Source organism: Hemitrygon akajei, chromosome 1, assembly GCF_048418815.1.
Source record: "Hemitrygon akajei chromosome 1, sHemAka1.3, whole genome shotgun sequence".
Classification (NCBI taxonomy): Eukaryota; Metazoa; Chordata; class Chondrichthyes; order Myliobatiformes; family Dasyatidae; genus Hemitrygon; species Hemitrygon akajei.
Window position 1 is genome coordinate 162,518,230 of NC_133124.1, and position 19,770 is coordinate 162,537,999.

Consider the following 19,770-nt stretch of genomic DNA (forward strand, 5'->3'; position numbering starts at 1 on the left):
CCTGTCTCACCGGTAACACTTTGCTCTGACAGTCCAGTCCAGTCCTGTCTCACCGGTAACACTTTGCTCTGACAGTCCTGTCCTGTCCTGTCTCACCGGTAACACTTTGCTCTGACAGTCCGGTCCTGTCTCACCGGTAACACTTTGCTCTGACAGTCCAGTCCAGTCCTGTCTCACCGGTAACACTTTGCTCTGACAGTCCAGTCCTGTCTCACCGGTAACACTTTGCTCTGACAGTCCAGTCCAGTCCTGTCTCACCGGTAACACTTTGCTCTGACAGTCCAGTCCAGTCCTGTCTCACCGGTAACACTTTGCTCTGACAGTCCAGTCCAGTCCTGTCTCACCGGTAACACTTTGCACTGACAGTCCAGTCCAGTCCTGTCTCACCGGTAACACTTTGCTCTGACAGTCCAGTCCTGTCTCACCGGTAACACTTTGCTCTGACAGTCCAGTCCTGTCTCACCGGTAACACTTTGCTCTGACAGTCCAGTCCAGTCCTGTCTCACCGGTAACACTTTGCTCTGACAGTCCAGTCCAGTCCTGTCTTACCGGTAACACTTTGCTCTGACAGTCCAGTCCAGTCCTATCTCACCGGTAACACTTTGCTCTGACAGTCCAGTCCTGTCCTGTCTCACCGGTAACACTTTGCTCTGACAGTCCAGTCCAGTCCTGTCTCTCCGGTAACACTTTGCTCTGACAGTCCAGTCCTGTCCTGTCTCTCCGGTAACACTTTGCTCTGACAGTCCAGTCCTGTCCTGTCTCACCGGTAACACTTTGCTCTGACAGTCCAGTCCAGTCCTATCTCACCGGTAACACTTTGCTCTGACAGTCCAGTCCTGTCCTGTCTCACCGGTAACACTTTGCTCTGACAGTCCTGTCCTGTCTCACCGGTATCACTTTGCTCTGACAGTCCAGTCCAGTCCAGTCTCACCGGTAACACTTGCTCTGACAGTCCGGTCCTGTCCTGTCTCACCGGTAACACTTTGCTCTGACAGTCCGGTCCGGTCCTGTCTCACCGGTAACACTTTGCTCTGACAGTCCGGTCCTGTCTCACCGGTAACACTTTGCTCTGACAGTCCGGTCCTGTCTCACTGGTAACACTTTGCTCTGACAGTCCAGTCCTGTCCTGTCTCACCGGTAACACTTTGCTCTGACAGTCCAGTCCTGTCCTGTCTCACCGGTAACACTTTGCTCTGACAGTCCAGTCCTGTCTCACCGGTAACACTTTGCTCTGACAGTCCAGTCCAGTCCTGTCTCACCGGTAACACTTTGCTCTGACAGTCCAGTCCAGTCCTGTCTCACCGGTAACACTTTGCTCTGACAGTCCAGTCCAGTCCTGTCTCACCGGTAACACTTTGCTCTGACAGTCCAGTCCAGTCCTGTCTCACCGGTAACACTTTGCTCTGACAGTCCAGTGCAGTCCTGTCTCACCGGTAACACTTTGCACTGACAGTCCATTCCAGTCCTGTCTCACCGGTAACACTTTGCTCTGACAGTCCAGTTTTGTCTCACCGGTAACACTTTGCTCTGACAGTCCAGTCCTGTCTCACCGGTAACACTTTGCTCTGACAGTCCAGTCCTGTCCTGTCTCACCGGTAACACTTTGCTCTGACAGTCCAGTCCAGTCCTGTCTCACCGGTAACACTTTGCTCTGACAGTCCAGTCCTGTCCTGTCTCACCGGTAACACTTTGCTCTGACAGTCCAGTCCAGTCCTATCTCACCGGTAACACTTTGCTCTGACAGTCCAGTCCTGTCCTGTCTCACCGGTAACACTTTGCTCTGACAGTCCTGTCCTGTCTCACCGGTAACACTTTGCTCTGACAGTCCAGTCCTGTCCTGTCTCACCGGTAACACTTTGCTCTGACAGTCCAGTCCAGTCCTATCTCACCGGTAACACTTTGCTCTGACAGTCCAGTCCTGTCCTGTCTCACCGGTAACACTTTGCTCTGACAGTCCTGTCCTGTCTCACCGGTAACACTTTGCTCTGACAGTCCAGTCCAGTCCAGTCTCACCGGTAACACTTGCTCTGACAGTCCGGTCCTGTCCTGTCTCACCGGTAACACTTTGCTCTGACAGTCCGGTCCAGTCCTGTCTCACCGGTAACACTTTGCTCTGACTGTCCAGTCCTGTCCTGTCTCACCGGTAACACTTTGCTCTGACAGTCCGGTCCGGTCCTGTCTCACCGGTAACACTTTGCTCTGACAGTCCGGTCCTGTCTCACCGGTAACACTTTGCTCTGACAGTCCGGTCCTGTCTCACTGGTAACACTTTGCTCTGACAGTCCAGTCCTGTCCTGTCTCACCGGTAACACTTTGCTCTGACAGTCCAGTCCTGTCCTGTCTCACCGGTAACACTTTGCTCTGACAGTCCAGTCCTGTCTCACCGGTAACACTTTGCTCTGACAGTCCAGTCCAGTCCTGTCTCACCGGTAACACTTTGCTCTGACAGTCCAGTCCAGTCCTGTCTCACCGGTAACACTTTGCTCTGACAGTCCAGTCCAGTCCTGTCTCACCGGTAACACTTTGCACTGACATTCCATTCCAGTCCAGTCTCACCGGTAACACTTTGCTCTGACAGTCCAGTCCAGTCCTGTCTCACCGGTAACACTTTGCTCTGACAGTCCAGTCCAGTCCAGTCTCACCGGTAACACTTTGCTCTGACTGTCCAGTCCAGTCCTGTCTCACTGGTAACACTTTGCTCTGACAGTCCAGTCCTGTCTCACCGGTAACACTTTGCTCTGACAGTCCAGTCCAGTCCTGTCTCACCGGTAACACTTTGCTCTGACAGTCCAGTCCTGTCCTGTCTCTCCGGTAACACTTTGCTCTGACAGTCCAGTCCAGTCCTGTCTCACCGGTAACACTTTGCTCTGACAGTCCAGTCCAGTCCTGTCTCACCGGTAACACTTTGCTCTGACAGTCCAGTCCTGTCCTGTCTCACCGGTAACACTTTGCTCTGACAGTCCAGTCCTGTCCTGTCTCACCGGTAACACTTTGCTCTGACAGTCCAGTCCTGTCTCACCGGTAACACTTTGCTCTGACAGTCCAGTCCAGTCCTGTCTCACCGGTAACACTTTGCTCTGACAGTCCAGTCCAGTCCTGTCTCACCGGTAACACTTTGCTCTGACAGTCCAGTCCAGTCCTGTCTCACCGGTAACACTTTGCTCTGACAGTCCAGTCCAGTCCTGTCTCACCGGTAACACTTTGCTCTGACAGTCCAGTCCTGTCTCACCGGTAACACTTTGCTCTGACAGTCCAGTCCTGTCCTGTCTCACTGGTAACACTTTGCTCTGACAGTCCAGTCCTGTCCTGTCTCACCGGTAACACTTTGCTCTGACAGTCCTGTCCAGTCCTGTCTCACCGGTAACACTTTGCTCTGTCAGTCCAGTCCAGTCCTGTCTCACCGGTAACACTTTGCTCTGACAGTCCAGTCCAGTCCTGTCTCACCGGTAACACTTTGCTCTGTCAGTCCAGTCCAGTCCTGTCTCATCGGTAACACTTTGCTCTGACAGTCCAGTCCAGTCCTGTCTCACCGGTAACACTTTGCTCTGACAGTCCAGTCCTGTCCTGTCTCACCGGTAACACTTTGCTCTGACAGTCCTGTCCTGTCTCACCGGTAACACTTTGCTCTGACAGTCCAGTCCTGTCCTGTCTCACCGGTAACACTTTGCTCTGACAGTCCAGTCCTGTCTCACCGGTAACACTTTGCTCTGACAGTCCAGTCCAGTCCTGTCTCACCGGTAACACTTTGCTCTGACAGTCCAGTCCAGTCCTGTCTCACCGGTAACACTTTGCTCTGACAGTCCAGTCCAGTCCTGTCTCACCGGTAACACTTTGCTCTGACAGTCCAGTCCAGTCCTGTCTCACCGGTAACACTTTGCTCTGACAGTCCAGTCCTGTCTCACCGGTAACACTTTGCTCTGACAGTCCAGTCCTGTCCTGTCTCACTGGTAACACTTTGCTCTGACAGTCCAGTCCTGTCCTGTCTCACCGGTAACACTTTGCTCTGACAGTCCTGTCCAGTCCTGTCTCACCGGTAACACTTTGCTCTGTCAGTCCAGTCCAGTCCTGTCTCACCGGTAACACTTTGCTCTGACAGTCCAGTCCAGTCCTGTCTCACCGGTAACACTTTGCTCTGTCAGTCCAGTCCAGTCCTGTCTCATCGGTAACACTTTGCTCTGACAGTCCAGTCCAGTCCTGTCTCACCGGTAACACTTTGCTCTGACAGTCCAGTCCTGTCCTGTCTCACCGGTAACACTTTGCTCTGACAGTCCTGTCCTGTCTCACCGGTAACACTTTGCTCTGACAGTCCAGTCCAGTCCTGTCTCACCGGTAACACTTTGCTCTGACAGTCCGGTCCTGTCTCACCGGTAACACTTTGCTCTGACAGTCCAGTCCTGTCCTGTCTCACCGGTAACACTTTGCTCTGACAGTCCTGTCCTGTCTCACCGGTAACACTTTGCTCTGACAGTCCAGTCCAGTCCTGTCTCACCGGTAACACTTTGCTCTGACAGTCCAGTCCAGTCCTGTCTCACCGGTAACACTTTGCTCTGACAGTCCTGTCCTGTCCTGTCTCACCGGTAACACTTTGCTCTGACAGTCCGGTCCTGTCTCACCGGTAACACTTTGCTCTGACAGTCCAGTCCAGTCCTGTCTCACCGGTAACACTTTGCTCTGACAGTCCAGTCCTGTCTCACCGGTAACACTTTGCTCTGACAGTCCAGTCCAGTCCTGTCTCACCGGTAACACTTTGCTCTGACAGTCCAGTCCAGTCCTGTCTCACCGGTAACACTTTGCTCTGACAGTCCAGTCCAGTCCTGTCTCACCGGTAACACTTTGCACTGACAGTCCAGTCCAGTCCTGTCTCACCGGTAACACTTTGCTCTGACAGTCCAGTCCTGTCTCACCGGTAACACTTTGCTCTGACAGTCCAGTCCAGTCCTGTCTCACCGGTAACACTTTGCTCTGACAGTCCAGTCCTGTCTCACCGGTAACACTTTGCTCTGACAGTCCAGTCCTGTCTCACCGGTAACACTTTGCTCTGACAGTCCAGTCCTGTCCTGTCTCACCGGTAACACTTTGCTCTGACAGTCCAGTCCTGTCCTGTCTCACCGGTAACACTTTGCTCTGACAGTCCAGTCCTGTCCTGTCTCACCGGTAACACTTTGCTCTGACAGTCCAGTCCAGTCCTATCTCACCGGTAACACTTTGCTCTGACAGTCCAGTCCTGTCCTGTCTCACCGGTAACACTTTGCTCTGACAGTCCTGTCCTGTCTCACCGGTAACACTTTGCTCTGACAGTCCAGTCCAGTCCTGTCTCACCGGTAACACTTTGCTCTGACAGTCCAGTCCAGTCCTGTCTCACCGGTAACACTTTGCTCTGACAGTCCAGTCCAGTCCTGTCTCACCGGTAACACTTTGCTCTGACAGTCCAGTCCTGTCTCACCGGTAACACTTTGCTCTGACAGTCCAGTTCTGTCTCACCGGTAACACTTTGCTCTGACAGTCCAGTCCTGTCCTGTCTCACCGGTAACACTTTGCTCTGACAGTCCAGTCCAGTCCTGTCTCACCGGTAACACTTTGCTCTGACAGTCCAGTCCAGTCCTGTCTCACCGGTAACACTTTGCTCTGACAGTCCAGTCCTGTCCTGTCTCACCGGTAACACTTTGCTCTGACAGTCCAGTCCTGTCCTGTCTCACCGGTAACACTTTGCTCTGACAGTCCAGTCCTGTCTCACCGGTAACACTTTGCTCTGACAGTCCAGTCCAGTCCTGTCTCACCGGTAACACTTTGCTCTGACAGTCCAGTCCAGTCCTGTCTCACCGGTAACACTTTGCTCTGACAGTCCAGTCCAGTCCTGTCTCACCGGTAACACTTTGCTCTGACAGTCCGGTCCTGTCTCACCGGTAACACTTTGCTCTGACAGTCCAGTCCTGTCCTGTCTCACCGGTAACACTTTGCTCTGACAGTCCTGTCCTGTCTCACCGGTAACACTTTGCTCTGACAGTCCAGTCCAGTCCTGTCTCACCGGTAACACTTTGCTCTGACAGTCCAGTCCAGTCCTGTCTCACCGGTAACACTTTGCTCTGACAGTCCTGTCCTGTCCTGTCTCACCGGTAACACTTTGCTCTGACAGTCCAGTCCAGTCCTGTCTCACCGGTAACACTTTGCTCTGACAGTCCAGTCCAGTCCTGTCTCACCGGTAACACTTTGCTCTGACAGTCCAGTCCTGTCTCACCGGTAACACTTTGCTCTGACAGTCCAGTCCAGTCCTGTCTCACCGGTAACACTTTGCTCTGACAGTCCAGTCCAGTCCTGTCTCACCGGTAACACTTTGCTCTGACAGTCCAGTCCAGTCCTGTCTCACCGGTAACACTTTGCTCTGACAGTCCAGTCCAGTCCTGTCTCACCGGTAACACTTTGCTCTGACAGTCCAGTCCTGTCTCACCGGTAACACTTTGCTCTGACAGTCCAGTCCTGTCTCACCGGTAACACTTTGCTCTGACAGTCCAGTCCTGTCCTGTCTCACTGGTAACACTTTGCTCTGACAGTCCAGTCCTGTCCTGTCTCACCGGTAACACTTTGCTCTGACAGTCCAGTCCAGTCCTGTCTCACCGGTAACACTTTGCTCTGTCAGTCCAGTCCAGTCCTGTCTCACCGGTAACACTTTGCTCTGTCAGTCCAGTCCAGTCGTGTCTCATCGGTAACACTTTGCTCTGACAGTCCAGTCCAGTCCTGTCTCACCGGTAACACTTTGCTCTGACAGTCCAGTCCTGTCCTGTCTCACCGGTAACACTTTGCTCTGACAGTCCTGTCCTGTCTCACCGGTAACACTTTGCTCTGACAGTCCTGTCCTGTCCTGTCTCACCGGTAACACTTTGCTCTGACAGTCCGGTCCTGTCTCACCGGTAACACTTTGCTCTGACAGTCCAGTCCTGTCCTCTCTCACCGGTAACACTTTGCTCTGACAGTCCTGTCCTGTCTCACCGGTAACACTTTGCTCTGAGAGTCCAGTCCAGTCCTGTCTCACCGGTAACACTTTGCTCTGACAGTCCAGTCCAGTCCTGTCTCACCGGTAACACTTTGCTCTGACAGTCCTGTCCTGTCCTGTCTCACCGGTAACACTTTGCTCTGACAGTCCGGTCCTGTCTCACCGGTAACACTTTGCTCTGACAGTCCAGTCCTGTCCTGTCTCACCGGTAACACTTTGCTCTGACAGTCCTGTCCTGTCTCACCGGTAACACTTTGCTCTGACAGTCCAGTCCAGTCCTGTCTCACCGGTAACACTTTGCTCTGTCAGTCCAGTCCAGTCCTGTCTCATCGGTAACACTTTGCTCTGACAGTCCAGTCCAGTCCTGTCTCACCGGTAACACTTTGCTCTGACAGTCCAGTCCTGTCCTGTCTCACCGGTAACACTTTGCTCTGACAGTCCTGTCCTGTCTCACCGGTAACACTTTGCTCTGACAGTCCAGTCCAGTCCTGTCTCACCGGTAACACTTTGCTCTGACAGTCCGGTCCTGTCTCACCGGTAACACTTTGCTCTGACAGTCCAGTCCTGTCCTGTCTCACCGGTAACACTTTGCTCTGACAGTCCTGTCCTGTCTCACCGGTAACACTTTGCTCTGACAGTCCAGTCCAGTCCTGTCTCACCGGTAACACTTTGCTCTGACAGTCCAGTCCAGTCCTGTCTCACCGGTAACACTTTGCTCTGACAGTCCTGTCCTGTCCTGTCTCACCGGTAACACTTTGCTCTGACAGTCCGGTCCTGTCTCACCGGTAACACTTTGCTCTGACAGTCCAGTCCAGTCCTGTCTCACCGGTAACACTTTGCTCTGACAGTCCAGTCCTGTCTCACCGGTAACACTTTGCTCTGACAGTCCAGTCCAGTCCTGTCTCACCGGTAACACTTTGCTCTGACAGTCCAGTCCAGTCCTGTCTCACCGGTAACACTTTGCTCTAACAGTCCAGTCCAGTCCTGTCTCACCGGTAACACTTTGCACTGACAGTCCAGTCCAGTCCTGTCTCACCGGTAACACTTTGCTCTGACAGTCCAGTCCTGTCTCACCGGTAACACTTTGCTCTGACAGTCCAGTCCAGTCCTGTCTCACCGGTAACACTTTGCTCTGACAGTCCAGTCCTGTCTCACCGGTAACACTTTGCTCTGACAGTCCAGTCCTGTCTCACCGGTAACACTTTGCTCTGACAGTCCAGTCCTGTCCTGTCTCACCGGTAACACTTTGCTCTGACAGTCCAGTCCTGTCCTGTCTCACCGGTAACACTTTGCTCTGACAGTCCAGTCCTGTCCTGTCTCACCGGTAACACTTTGCTCTGACAGTCCAGTCCAGTCCTATCTCACCGGTAACACTTTGCTCTGACAGTCCAGTCCTGTCCTGTCTCACCGGTAACACTTTGCTCTGACAGTCCTGTCCTGTCTCACCGGTAACACTTTGCTCTGACAGTCCAGTCCAGTCCTGTCTCACCGGTAACACTTTGCTCTGACAGTCCAGTCCAGTCCTGTCTCACCGGTAACACTTTGCTCTGACAGTCCAGTCCAGTCCTGTCTCACCGGTAACACTTTGCTCTGACAGTCCAGTCCTGTCTCACCGGTAACACTTTGCTCTGACAGTCCAGTTCTGTCTCACCGGTAACACTTTGCTCTGACAGTCCAGTCCTGTCCTGTCTCACCGGTAACACTTTGCTCTGACAGTCCAGTCCAGTCCTGTCTCACCGGTAACACTTTGCTCTGACAGTCCAGTCCAGTCCTGTCTCACCGGTAACACTTTGCTCTGACAGTCCAGTCCTGTCCTGTCTCACCGGTAACACTTTGCTCTGACAGTCCAGTCCTGTCCTGTCTCACCGGTAACACTTTGCTCTGACAGTCCAGTCCTGTCTCACCGGTAACACTTTGCTCTGACAGTCCAGTCCAGTCCTGTCTCACCGGTAACACTTTGCTCTGACAGTCCAGTCCAGTCCTGTCTCACCGGTAACACTTTGCTCTGACAGTCCAGTCCAGTCCTGTCTCACCGGTAACACTTTGCTCTGACAGTCCGGTCCTGTCTCACCGGTAACACTTTGCTCTGACAGTCCAGTCCTGTCCTGTCTCACCGGTAACACTTTGCTCTGACAGTCCTGTCCTGTCTCACCGGTAACACTTTGCTCTGACAGTCCAGTCCAGTCCTGTCTCACCGGTAACACTTTGCTCTGACAGTCCAGTCCAGTCCTGTCTCACCGGTAACACTTTGCTCTGACAGTCCTGTCCTGTCCTGTCTCACCGGTAACACTTTGCTCTGACAGTCCAGTCCAGTCCTGTCTCACCGGTAACACTTTGCTCTGACAGTCCAGTCCAGTCCTGTCTCACCGGTAACACTTTGCTCTGACAGTCCAGTCCTGTCTCACCGGTAACACTTTGCTCTGACAGTCCAGTCCAGTCCTGTCTCACCGGTAACACTTTGCTCTGACAGTCCAGTCCAGTCCTGTCTCACCGGTAACACTTTGCTCTGACAGTCCAGTCCAGTCCTGTCTCACCGGTAACACTTTGCTCTGACAGTCCAGTCCAGTCCTGTCTCACCGGTAACACTTTGCTCTGACAGTCCAGTCCTGTCTCACCGGTAACACTTTGCTCTGACAGTCCAGTCCTGTCTCACCGGTAACACTTTGCTCTGACAGTCCAGTCCTGTCCTGTCTCACTGGTAACACTTTGCTCTGACAGTCCAGTCCTGTCCTGTCTCACCGGTAACACTTTGCTCTGACAGTCCAGTCCAGTCCTGTCTCACCGGTAACACTTTGCTCTGTCAGTCCAGTCCAGTCCTGTCTCACCGGTAACACTTTGCTCTGTCAGTCCAGTCCAGTCGTGTCTCATCGGTAACACTTTGCTCTGACAGTCCAGTCCAGTCCTGTCTCACCGGTAACACTTTGCTCTGACAGTCCAGTCCTGTCCTGTCTCACCGGTAACACTTTGCTCTGACAGTCCTGTCCTGTCTCACCGGTAACACTTTGCTCTGACAGTCCTGTCCTGTCCTGTCTCACCGGTAACACTTTGCTCTGACAGTCCGGTCCTGTCTCACCGGTAACACTTTGCTCTGACAGTCCAGTCCTGTCCTCTCTCACCGGTAACACTTTGCTCTGACAGTCCTGTCCTGTCTCACCGGTAACACTTTGCTCTGAGAGTCCAGTCCAGTCCTGTCTCACCGGTAACACTTTGCTCTGACAGTCCAGTCCAGTCCTGTCTCACCGGTAACACTTTGCTCTGACAGTCCTGTCCTGTCCTGTCTCACCGGTAACACTTTGCTCTGACAGTCCGGTCCTGTCTCACCGGTAACACTTTGCTCTGACAGTCCAGTCCAGTCCTGTCTCACCGGTAACACTTTGCTCTGACAGTCCAGTCCTGTCTCACCGGTAACACTTTGCTCTGACAGTCCAGTCCAGTCCTGTCTCACCGGTAACACTTTGCTCTGACAGTCCAGTCCAGTCCTGTCTCACCGGTAACACTTTGCACTGACAGTCCAGTCCAGTCCTGTCTCACCGGTAACACTTTGCTCTGACAGTCCAGTCCTGTCTCACCGGTAACACTTTGCTCTGACAGTCCAGTCCTGTCTCACCGGTAACACTTTGCTCTGACAGTCCAGTCCTGTCCTGTCTCACCGGTAACACTTTGCTCTGACAGTCCAGTCCAGTCCTGTCTCACCGGTAACACTTTGCTCTGACTGTCCAGTCCAGTCCTGTCTCACCGGTAACACTTTGCTCTGACAGTCCAGTCCTGTCCTGTCTCACCGGTAACACTTTGCTCTGACAGTCCAGTCCAGTCCTATCTCACCGGTAACACTTTGCTCTGACAGTCCAGTCCTGTCCTGTCTCACCGGTAACACTTTGCTCTGACAGTCCTGTCCTGTCTCACCGGTAACACTTTGCTCTGACAGTCCAGTCCAGTCCTGTCTCACCGGTAACACTTTGCTCTGACAGTCCAGTCCAGTCCTGTCTCACCGGTAACACTTTGCACTGACATTCCATTCCAGTCCAGTCTCACCGGTAACACTTTGCTCTGACAGTCCAGTCCTGTCTCACCGGTAACACTTTGCTCTGACTGTCCAGTCCAGTCCTGTCTCACTGGTAACACTTTGCTCTGACAGTCCAGTCCTGTCTCACCGGTAACACTTTGCTCTGACAGTCCAGTCCAGTCCTGTCTCACCGGTAACACTTTGCTCTGACAGTCCAGTCCAGTCCTGTCTCACCGGTAACACTTTGCTCTGACAGTCCAGTCCTGTCTCACCGGTAACACTTTGCTCTGACAGTCCAGTCCAGTCCTGTCTCACCGGTAACACTTTGCTCTGACAGTCCAGTCCTGTCCTGTCTCACCGGTAACACTTTGCTCTGACAGTCCAGTCCAGTCCTGTCTCACCGGTAACACTTTGCTCTGACAGTCCAGTCCAGTCCTGTCTCACCGGTAACACTTTGCTCTGACAGTCCAGTCCTGTCCTGTCTCACCGGTAACACTTTGCTCTGACAGTCCAGTCCTGTCCTGTCTCACCGGTAACACTTTGCTCTGACAGTCCAGTCCTGTCTCACCGGTAACACTTTGCTCTGACAGTCCAGTCCAGTCCTGTCTCACCGGTAACACTTTGCTCTGACAGTCCAGTCCAGTCCTGTCTCACCGGTAACACTTTGCTCTGACAGTCCAGTCCAGTCCTGTCTCACCGGTAACACTTTGCTCTGACAGTCCAGTCCAGTCCTGTCTCACCGGTAACACTTTGCTCTGACAGTCCAGTACTGTCTCACCGGTAACACTTTGCTCTGACAGTCCAGTCCTGTCCTGTCTCACTGGTAACACTTTGCTCTGACAGTCCATTCCTGTCCTGTCTCACCGGTAACACTTTGCTCTGACAGTCCAGTCCAGTCCTGTCTCACCGGTAACACTTTGCTCTGACAGTCCAGTCCAGTCCTGTCTCACCGGTAACACTTTGCTCTGACAGTCCAGTCCAGTCCTGTCTCACCGGTAACACTTTGCTCTGTCAGTCCAGTCCAGTCCTGTCTCAGCGGTAACACTTTGCTCTGACAGTCCAGTCCAGTCCTGTCTCACCGGTAACACTTTGCTCTGACAGTCCAGTCCAGTCCTGTCTCACCGGTAACACTTTGCTCTGACAGTCCAGTCCAGTCCTGTCTCACCGGTAACACTTTGCTCTGTCAGTCCAGTCCAGTCCTGTCTCATCGGTAACACTTTGCTCTGTCAGTCCAGTCCAGTCCTGTCTCATCGGTAACACTTTGCTCTGACAGTCCAGTCCAGTCCTGTCTCACCGGTAACACTTTGCTCTGACAGTCCAGTCCTGTCCTGTCTCACCGGTAACACTTTGCTCTGACAGTCCAGTCCAGTCCTGTCTCACCGGTAACACTTTGCTCTGACAGTCCAGTCCAGTCCTGTCTCACCGGTAACACTTTGCTCTGACAGTCCAGTCCAGTCCTGTCTCACCGGTAACACTTTGCTCTGTCAGTCCAGTCCAGTCCTGTCTCATCGGTAACACTTTGCTCTGACAGTCCAGTCCAGTCCTGTCTCACCGGTAACACTTTGCTCTGTCAGTCCAGTCCAGTCCTGTCTCATCGGTAACACTTTGCTCTGACAGTCCAGTCCAGTCCCGTCTCACCGGTAATACTTTACTCTGACAGTCCAGTCCAGTCCTGTCTCACCGGTAACACTTTACTCTGACAGTCCAGTCCAGTCCCGTCTCACCGGTAATACTTTACTCTGACAGTCCAGTCCAGTCCTGTCTCAGCATTACTCCATGCAGAGTGCTGGTTCGCAGATGGTGAAACCCCCCCCCTTAGTGTGTAGTCCTTCATCATGGCCAACTTAGTCCTCCTTCATTACAGACCATCCTTGTGTGCAGTCTTTCTTTTCTAGCTATCTTAGTATGTAGTACCCCTTCATTACAGACCGTCCTATTGTGCAGTCTTTCATTACAGGCCAAATGAGTGTGCAGTACTTCATTACAACCAGCCTAGTGTGTGGCCCTTCATTATAGACCATCCTCGTGTGTAGTCCTCCATTACAACACAGCCTAGAGTATAATACTCCTTCATTGCAGTGCATTCTACTGTATAGTCCTCCTTCATTACAGGCCTTTGTCACATGTAGTCCTTCATTACAAGTTCGCCTTGTGTGTAGTCCTTAATTACATGCCAACCTAGTGAGTATTCCTTTATTACAGGCCATCCTAGTGTGTAGTCCTCCTTCATTATAGGCCATTGTAATATGTTGTCCTTCATTTCAAGCCATCCTAGTGTGCAGTCCTCCATTACAGACCAACCTTGTATGTAGTCCTTCATTACAGTCTGTACTACTGTATAGTTGTCTATTAGAGGACAGCCTAGTGTATAGTATTGCTTCATTACAGGTCATTCTAGTCCTCCTTCATTATAGGACATTATAGTGTGTAGTCCTTCATTACAGTCCATCTTCATGTGCAGACCTCCATTACAGATCATTCTAGTGCGTAGCATTGCTTCATTCAGGCCAGCCAGGTATGTAGTCCTCATTCATTACAGGCCATCTTAGTATGTAGTGCTTCATTACAGGCCATTGTAATGTGTAGTCCATTACAAACCAGACTAGTGTGCAGTCCTTCATTACAGACCAGCCTGTTGTGTAGTTCTCCATTAGAGACCAGCCTAGTGGGTAGTATTACTTCATTATAGGTCATCCTATTTTGTACTCCTCCTTCATTGCAGGTCATCCTAGTGTGTAGAACTCCTTCATTACAGGCCATTATAGTGTGTAGTTCTTCATTACAGACTAGCCAAGCGTGTAGTCCTCCTTCATTACAGGTTATCCTAGTTTGTAGTGCACCTTCATTACAGGCCATCATAACGTGTAGTCCTTCATTACAAGCCAGTGTAGTGGGCAGTCCTCCATTACAGGCCAGCTTAGTGTGTAGTCCTCCACTGCAGGCCATCCTTGTGGATAGACCTCCTTCATTACAGTCCATCCTAGTGCGTATTCCTCCAGTACAGGCCATATTAGTGTGCAGTCCTCCATTACAGACTATCTTCATGTGTAGTCCTTCATTACAAGCCAACTTAATGTGCAGTCTTTCATTACAGGCCACCCTCTTGTCAATTATAAGTCTTTCTAGTGTGTAGTATTCCTTCATTACAGGCCATCCAAGTATGTAGTCCTTCATAGAACATAGAATAGTACAGCACATTACAGGCCCTTCGGCCCACAATGTTGTGCTGACCCTCAAACCCTGCCTCACATATAACCCCCCACCTTAAATTCCTCCATATACCTGTCTAGTAGTCTCTTAAACTTCACTAGTGTATCTGCCTCCACCACTGACTCAGGCAGTGCATTCCACGCACCAACCACTCTCTGAGTGAAAAACCTTCCTCTAATATCCCCCTTGAACTTCCCTCCCCTTACCTTAAAGCCATGTCCTCTTGTACTGAGCAGTGGTGCCCTGGGGAACAGGCGCTGGCTGCCCACTCTGTCTATTCCTCTTAATATCTTGTACACCTCTATCATGTCTCCTCTCATCCTCCTTCTCTCCAAAGAGTAAAGCCCTAGCTCCCTTAATCTCTGATCATAATCCATACTCTCTAAACCAGGCAGCATCCTGGTAAATCTCCTCTGTACCCTTTCCAATGCTTCCACATCCTTCCTATACTGAGGCGACCAGAACTAGACACAGTACTCCAAGTGTGTATAGTGTTTGTTCTGGGAGATGCTCAGCGACACCACACTGAAGCTGGTCTGCTGGCTGTTTTTACAGATGAGAGTGCTACTATCTGGAAAAAAGTGTTGATCACAACAGGGATCGTTTTCTGCATTGCACTGGCTGGATTTTCCATCTACAGGTACATCCAAAAGTGAGTGTGAATCAACTTATTTAAAATAATCCTTATTCACGACTGCTTCTACTGAGCCAGCTCCTGTTCAGTATTCCCACTAATCCGCGTAAACCCTCCATTGCTCACGTTGAGCTGAAAGATACGGGTAAGCCAGAGTTTCAACAGGGTGACTCGGACGCTGCCCGGGATGTCGAACACGGAAAGGCTCAGTGAGTTCCGGGTTTCTTCTTTGGAGTGAAGGAGGGTGGGAGGTGACCTGATAGAGGTGTAAAGAGAGAGGACAAGATGGACTTGGCTAAAATGAGGGACTTTAATTTTAAGGTGATTGGAGAAAAGTGTAAGGGGTTGTCACGGAGTGTGGGTGCATGGAAAGCACGGCTAGGGATGGTGGGAGAGGCAGATACGTTAAGAAACTTTCAGGTACATGAATGAAAAATTGGAGGGCTAAGTGGGAGGAAAGGATTAGATTGATCTTAGAGTAGGTTAAAAAGTTGGCACAACACTGAGGATCAAAGAATTTGAACTATGTTCTAAGCTAGCACTCACTGGTGACCCTGTGATTTCACACCCCGTTGCCTTGATAAGCAGGTTTCCACTGGAGATGTAAGAAAATAACCAGACATCTTTCTCTTTGACTTAACTTCACAACGTTGATGCTGGGAATGAGAAGCTACAGTTATCAGGACAATTTGGGCTGGCTCCCACTCTCTCGGTAACCAGACTGAGGATTTCAAGATGATGAAGGATTTGACGCGAAGATGTTTTGCTGTGGGGTAACTAGAACCGGGGGCCTCTGAGGCATTCGGGGGAAAGATCAGCACTCAGAGAACAGCAGGGAAGGGGCATTCAATCTCACCCAGTTGTTGAGGAAAAGCAAAACAAAGAGAAGCTGAATAACCACACAAGGAAGAAGAAAGGGGAGAGAGGGACAGAAGGCGGAGGACTCATACTGTGGACAGAAGACGTGAGCAGACAATCATGATATTAGGCTTGAGTCTGTGTATGGGCAGTCCCAATGCTCTGATGTGTACTAAACTCAGCGTGATCTCTGTTATTCCAGGAGAAAAGAAAAGAGGGCGCCAGAGATCAAGGAGTCAACAGTCACCTATAGTCCTCCCTTTGAGATCCATCAGGTACAGGAACTCTCCTACTTATCCAGAAGCATTCCTCTGTATACTTTATATTTCCAGATGGAAACCCACCAACCCGCAGCATGGGATTTCCATCTTTCACTTCTTTGTGACATGGGAGACCATTCAGTCCATTGAATCGATGACAGCTCACTCCGTCCCATCCCCTTACTAATTCTCCTTGTAACCTCTTCTCCATGGTTTTCCATGAACTCCCTCCAGATTATACTACTCACCCACCAGCTAGGGGCAGATTAACTCACTGACCCTCACATCATGGGGATGTGGAAGGAAACCGGACACCTGGGGAGATCTCAAGCGATGACAGGGAGAATGTCAACAGCAAATTGTACGGATGTGGCCAGAGGTCCTCGCAGCACCACTGTGCCATGACTTGCAGTTTTCATGGATTTTCCTCTCTGCCTCCCACAGCAAGAGAGAGGAATGTGCCATTGTTACCATTTGCTGACATTCCCATCCCTATTGCATGGGAGTACTGCACGTTAGGAGGGAAGGGATGGAGGGGGTGAGAGGGAGGGGTTGCTTTACTATCAGGCCCACCTGTTGAACCAGCAAATCCTCTGCCCTGTCAAGGAGGAGCAGGGACCTTCTCTGCAGAGTCCTGAGTCTAAAATTTGTCCCTCACAATCATTCCTGAAATTACAGATGTCGCCATTACCATGCTGCCTGGGAACGTTGGCAGTGTCAAAACTGGCTGCTGTGAATAACCCTCAGCGCATAAACAGCCTCATTTGCAGAGAACCCACAAAGCACAGAATCAGAGACGGGCTGGGGACAGAGAAAGGAAGCCAGCACCAAGAGGGGAGAAGCAGTGAGTGAAAGAGTAACTGGTGACAGGTAGAAATGTATATAGTCCTCAAAGAAAGAGAGGAAAGAGATGGAATGAGACAAAGGGAGGGAATGAGTGACAGAAGCAGTGAGGGAGATCAATGAAGCGGAGACCAAGTGGGAATGGAGAGACGGAGAGGGTCAGAAACAAAGTGGATGCTTTAGATGGAGTGGACGACCGATGCGTATTATCACCGACAGCTTTATACCGTGTGTTGCGCTTTCGGCCCCAGTGAATCATTTGGATTGTTTTCCATTTCCAGGACACGGAGAGCACAGCTGCACTGGGCTACCCTAAAGTAGCAACAGGAAGGAATATTGGACAGGGAGAACCCACCAGACCCGAGGGCCCTCTCTATGCCCAGCTCCAAGATCTGCCCTGCAGAGATACAATGGTCCCCAAGGCTGAGGCTACAGAGTACGCATCAATCAGATTCCAGTGAGGCGAGGGGTTGCTGAGGGGAAGACAGGTGGCACACCAGTATCCATCGCAAAGAGGGGCAATAGGTCCAGAAAAAAACAATTGACTGGCAAGCGGAGTGACGAGATTCGGTTTAATAGAGAGACGCCTGGCTTCGCTCTTTTCAAGCTGCCACTAGGCCAGGTTGGCAGACTCACTGAGCTCAACTTTTTAGCGCCCCCCCCCCCCCATGCACCATTTCCCCATCATGCTTCTGGGGCTTGGAGCCTCTGTTCTCAGCACTGGAGTATCACTGGTCCACGAGAGGGAGGGGAGTCTTGCTTAGAGAAGTGGAGTTGCTAAGGGTTCAAAGTCGGCAGGTAGTTGAAAAAGGATATGGGGTTGCTGCTGCTTGGTTGGGTCAGAGAGACAGTTCTACCACAGGCCTGGTGATTTAAATTACAGGGCAGGACACCCAACAATAAATATCACTGTTAAAACCAATAAAGATTTCCAACTTGGAATTTCCTAACCCATTCACTTCCCAAGAGGATGACGTTACAGGAAGCAGAGAAAAGAAAGCCATTCAACCCCTGACCCCTGCTTCTCCATTCAATGGATCAGAGATGATTCAATGTTTCTCGTCCTTTCTATTGAATTGAGAGTGAGTCGAGAGTTGAAACCTGGATCAGATCCATTGTGATCATATTGATAGGCTTCAGCGGCCGGGTGAACTCATCCTGCCCCGTGTTCTTCTCTTCTGGTCCCTGCAATGCTCGGCTTCGCTAACGGATTAGAAATCTCCCTCCAACTGCACACACAGATTCTCTCCCCACAGTTCTCTGTAGCACATGGTTCACCCCCCCCCCCCGAGAGTAGATCCTCCCCCTCCTCTCCGTGTGGTGGGTTTCTCTGCCTTTAGAAGTCATACCACTCTGTTCTGGGTTCTCCCATAAGAGGAGACAACTCTTGGCATTGAAGAAGCTTGTACTTCAATAAGACTGCCTCTGCTTCTCTAACCTCCAATAAGTGGAGTTCCTTTCTTTGAAGGATACTCCCTCTAAACCCAGGACCATTTGAGAGAACCTTCTCTACTGAAAGGAAATCTTTTCAGGCTGGCTCTAAAATGAAGGTTAAATTTCCTGAGGATCCCGGAGGCCCTCACCTCGTGTATATCACCTCTCCACATGGAGAGGATGAGCAGGCGGTCAGACTCCACTCAACCTCACCCAGAGCTTCTCTCAGCTAACAGGCTGCTCTACTCACTCCCCTGATCTCACCAAGCAGTCATCCCTTCTAGCTCGAGTATGGAGGCTGCAGCAGGGCAAGGGTTAAGGTAATGTACAGGCAAGACGGCTCTTTGAAGAACTATCACTGAAGAGCAGAGCTTCGCCTTGTGCAACAGGGGACTGGAGCCACTTGGCATACGGAGATGAGATAAGAATGTAACAGAGGGATGCAGGACACATGCATCAACAATTACTTTACCAGCTTCGAAATATCATTGTTTGGTAGCTTGTAGTTTCTATTGACCAGACATCCCACCTCTCCTGGAAGTTCTGGGAGTCTCCCGCATATTGATAGCGGCTTCCTGACGCCCGCAAGTTATGTACAAATCTCGGAAATCGATTTTTTTGAGAGGGAGAGGGAGCATCCTGATTGGTCTCTCTTCGTGCTAAGTAGACCTATCAGTTTTCTCTGTGGGCGGGCTTTACAGTCAACCTCAAAAATAATGAGAGTGTTGCTCGCTGCACCGTTTCCAACAGTGACTTTTCTATTGCCCATGGTGGGTTAAAATGTAAAAGACATGTTGAGGTGAGTTTAACAGGTGTCATTTGTACATTAGCATAGCTAACGTTACTTTAGCTGGCTAGCTGCTAAGGAGCTACTCTATTGATGTCCTACGCTACGGGATGAGGCCAAACTTCCTGTAGACTTGCTTAAAGTTGTAATAGAATAAAAAAAAAGACTCCATGATAATATAACATAAAATACTATAAGTACATACTTTAATGTCACATTTTCTGCATATACCCAACTTGGTTTGCAGATTAGACAAAATCACTAATCAAAGTATTACATACACCCTCGGAGGTCGACCGGGGAGGGGGGGGGGGATATGGGGTTGCGGGGGGCGGAGGTGCTACCTCTCTGAAATGAGTTTTTGCAGGGTGGGATGCCTGTATTGATTGTATTGCGAATGGCAATTGATCTTGTAAGTAAAGAACCCAAACATACGCAAGGTTACCAATTGGTCAAAATCTGTAGCTGCTAGTCTATTCTGTATAAAAGTGTAATCTGTCTGCTCAAACTCCAGAACGGTGTAGTGCCACACTGTCCTACTTGCACACAAGTAAATAAAGTGTGATTGAGCAAATGAGTGCAAGTTTTCGGAGTCCAGTTAATCAGTGACGACACTTACACGGGCTGTCTGAGGAAGTGGGCAGAAACAAGATGGGAAAGTCGACCACACTCACTCAAGAAACATCTTCAGAAAAGCAAAAAAAAAACTCCTGCTGCAGGTCGGGCAGCAGCTTTAGAGAGAGAAACATAGTT

The 19,770-nt window shown here is 50.9% G+C and overlaps 1 protein-coding gene across 4 annotated transcripts in view; it reads left to right on the plus strand.

Moving 5' to 3' along the window:
- Positions 1 to 19,595, plus strand: part of LOC140731855 (myeloid cell surface antigen CD33-like) — a 213,178-nt gene extending 193,583 nt beyond the window's left edge. For all 4 annotated transcript variants that reach the window (XM_073053776.1, XM_073053801.1, XM_073053793.1 and 1 more), the window contains 3 exons: positions 14,757 to 14,853; positions 15,896 to 15,968; positions 17,078 to 19,595. In XM_073053776.1, the coding sequence (XP_072909877.1) occupies positions 14,757 to 14,853; positions 15,896 to 15,968; positions 17,078 to 17,257 (350 nt within the window). In that variant the 3' untranslated portion in view covers positions 17,258 to 19,595. The remainder of the gene's footprint in view (positions 1 to 14,756; positions 14,854 to 15,895; positions 15,969 to 17,077) is intronic.
- The last annotated feature ends 175 nt before the right edge of the window (positions 19,596 to 19,770 follow it).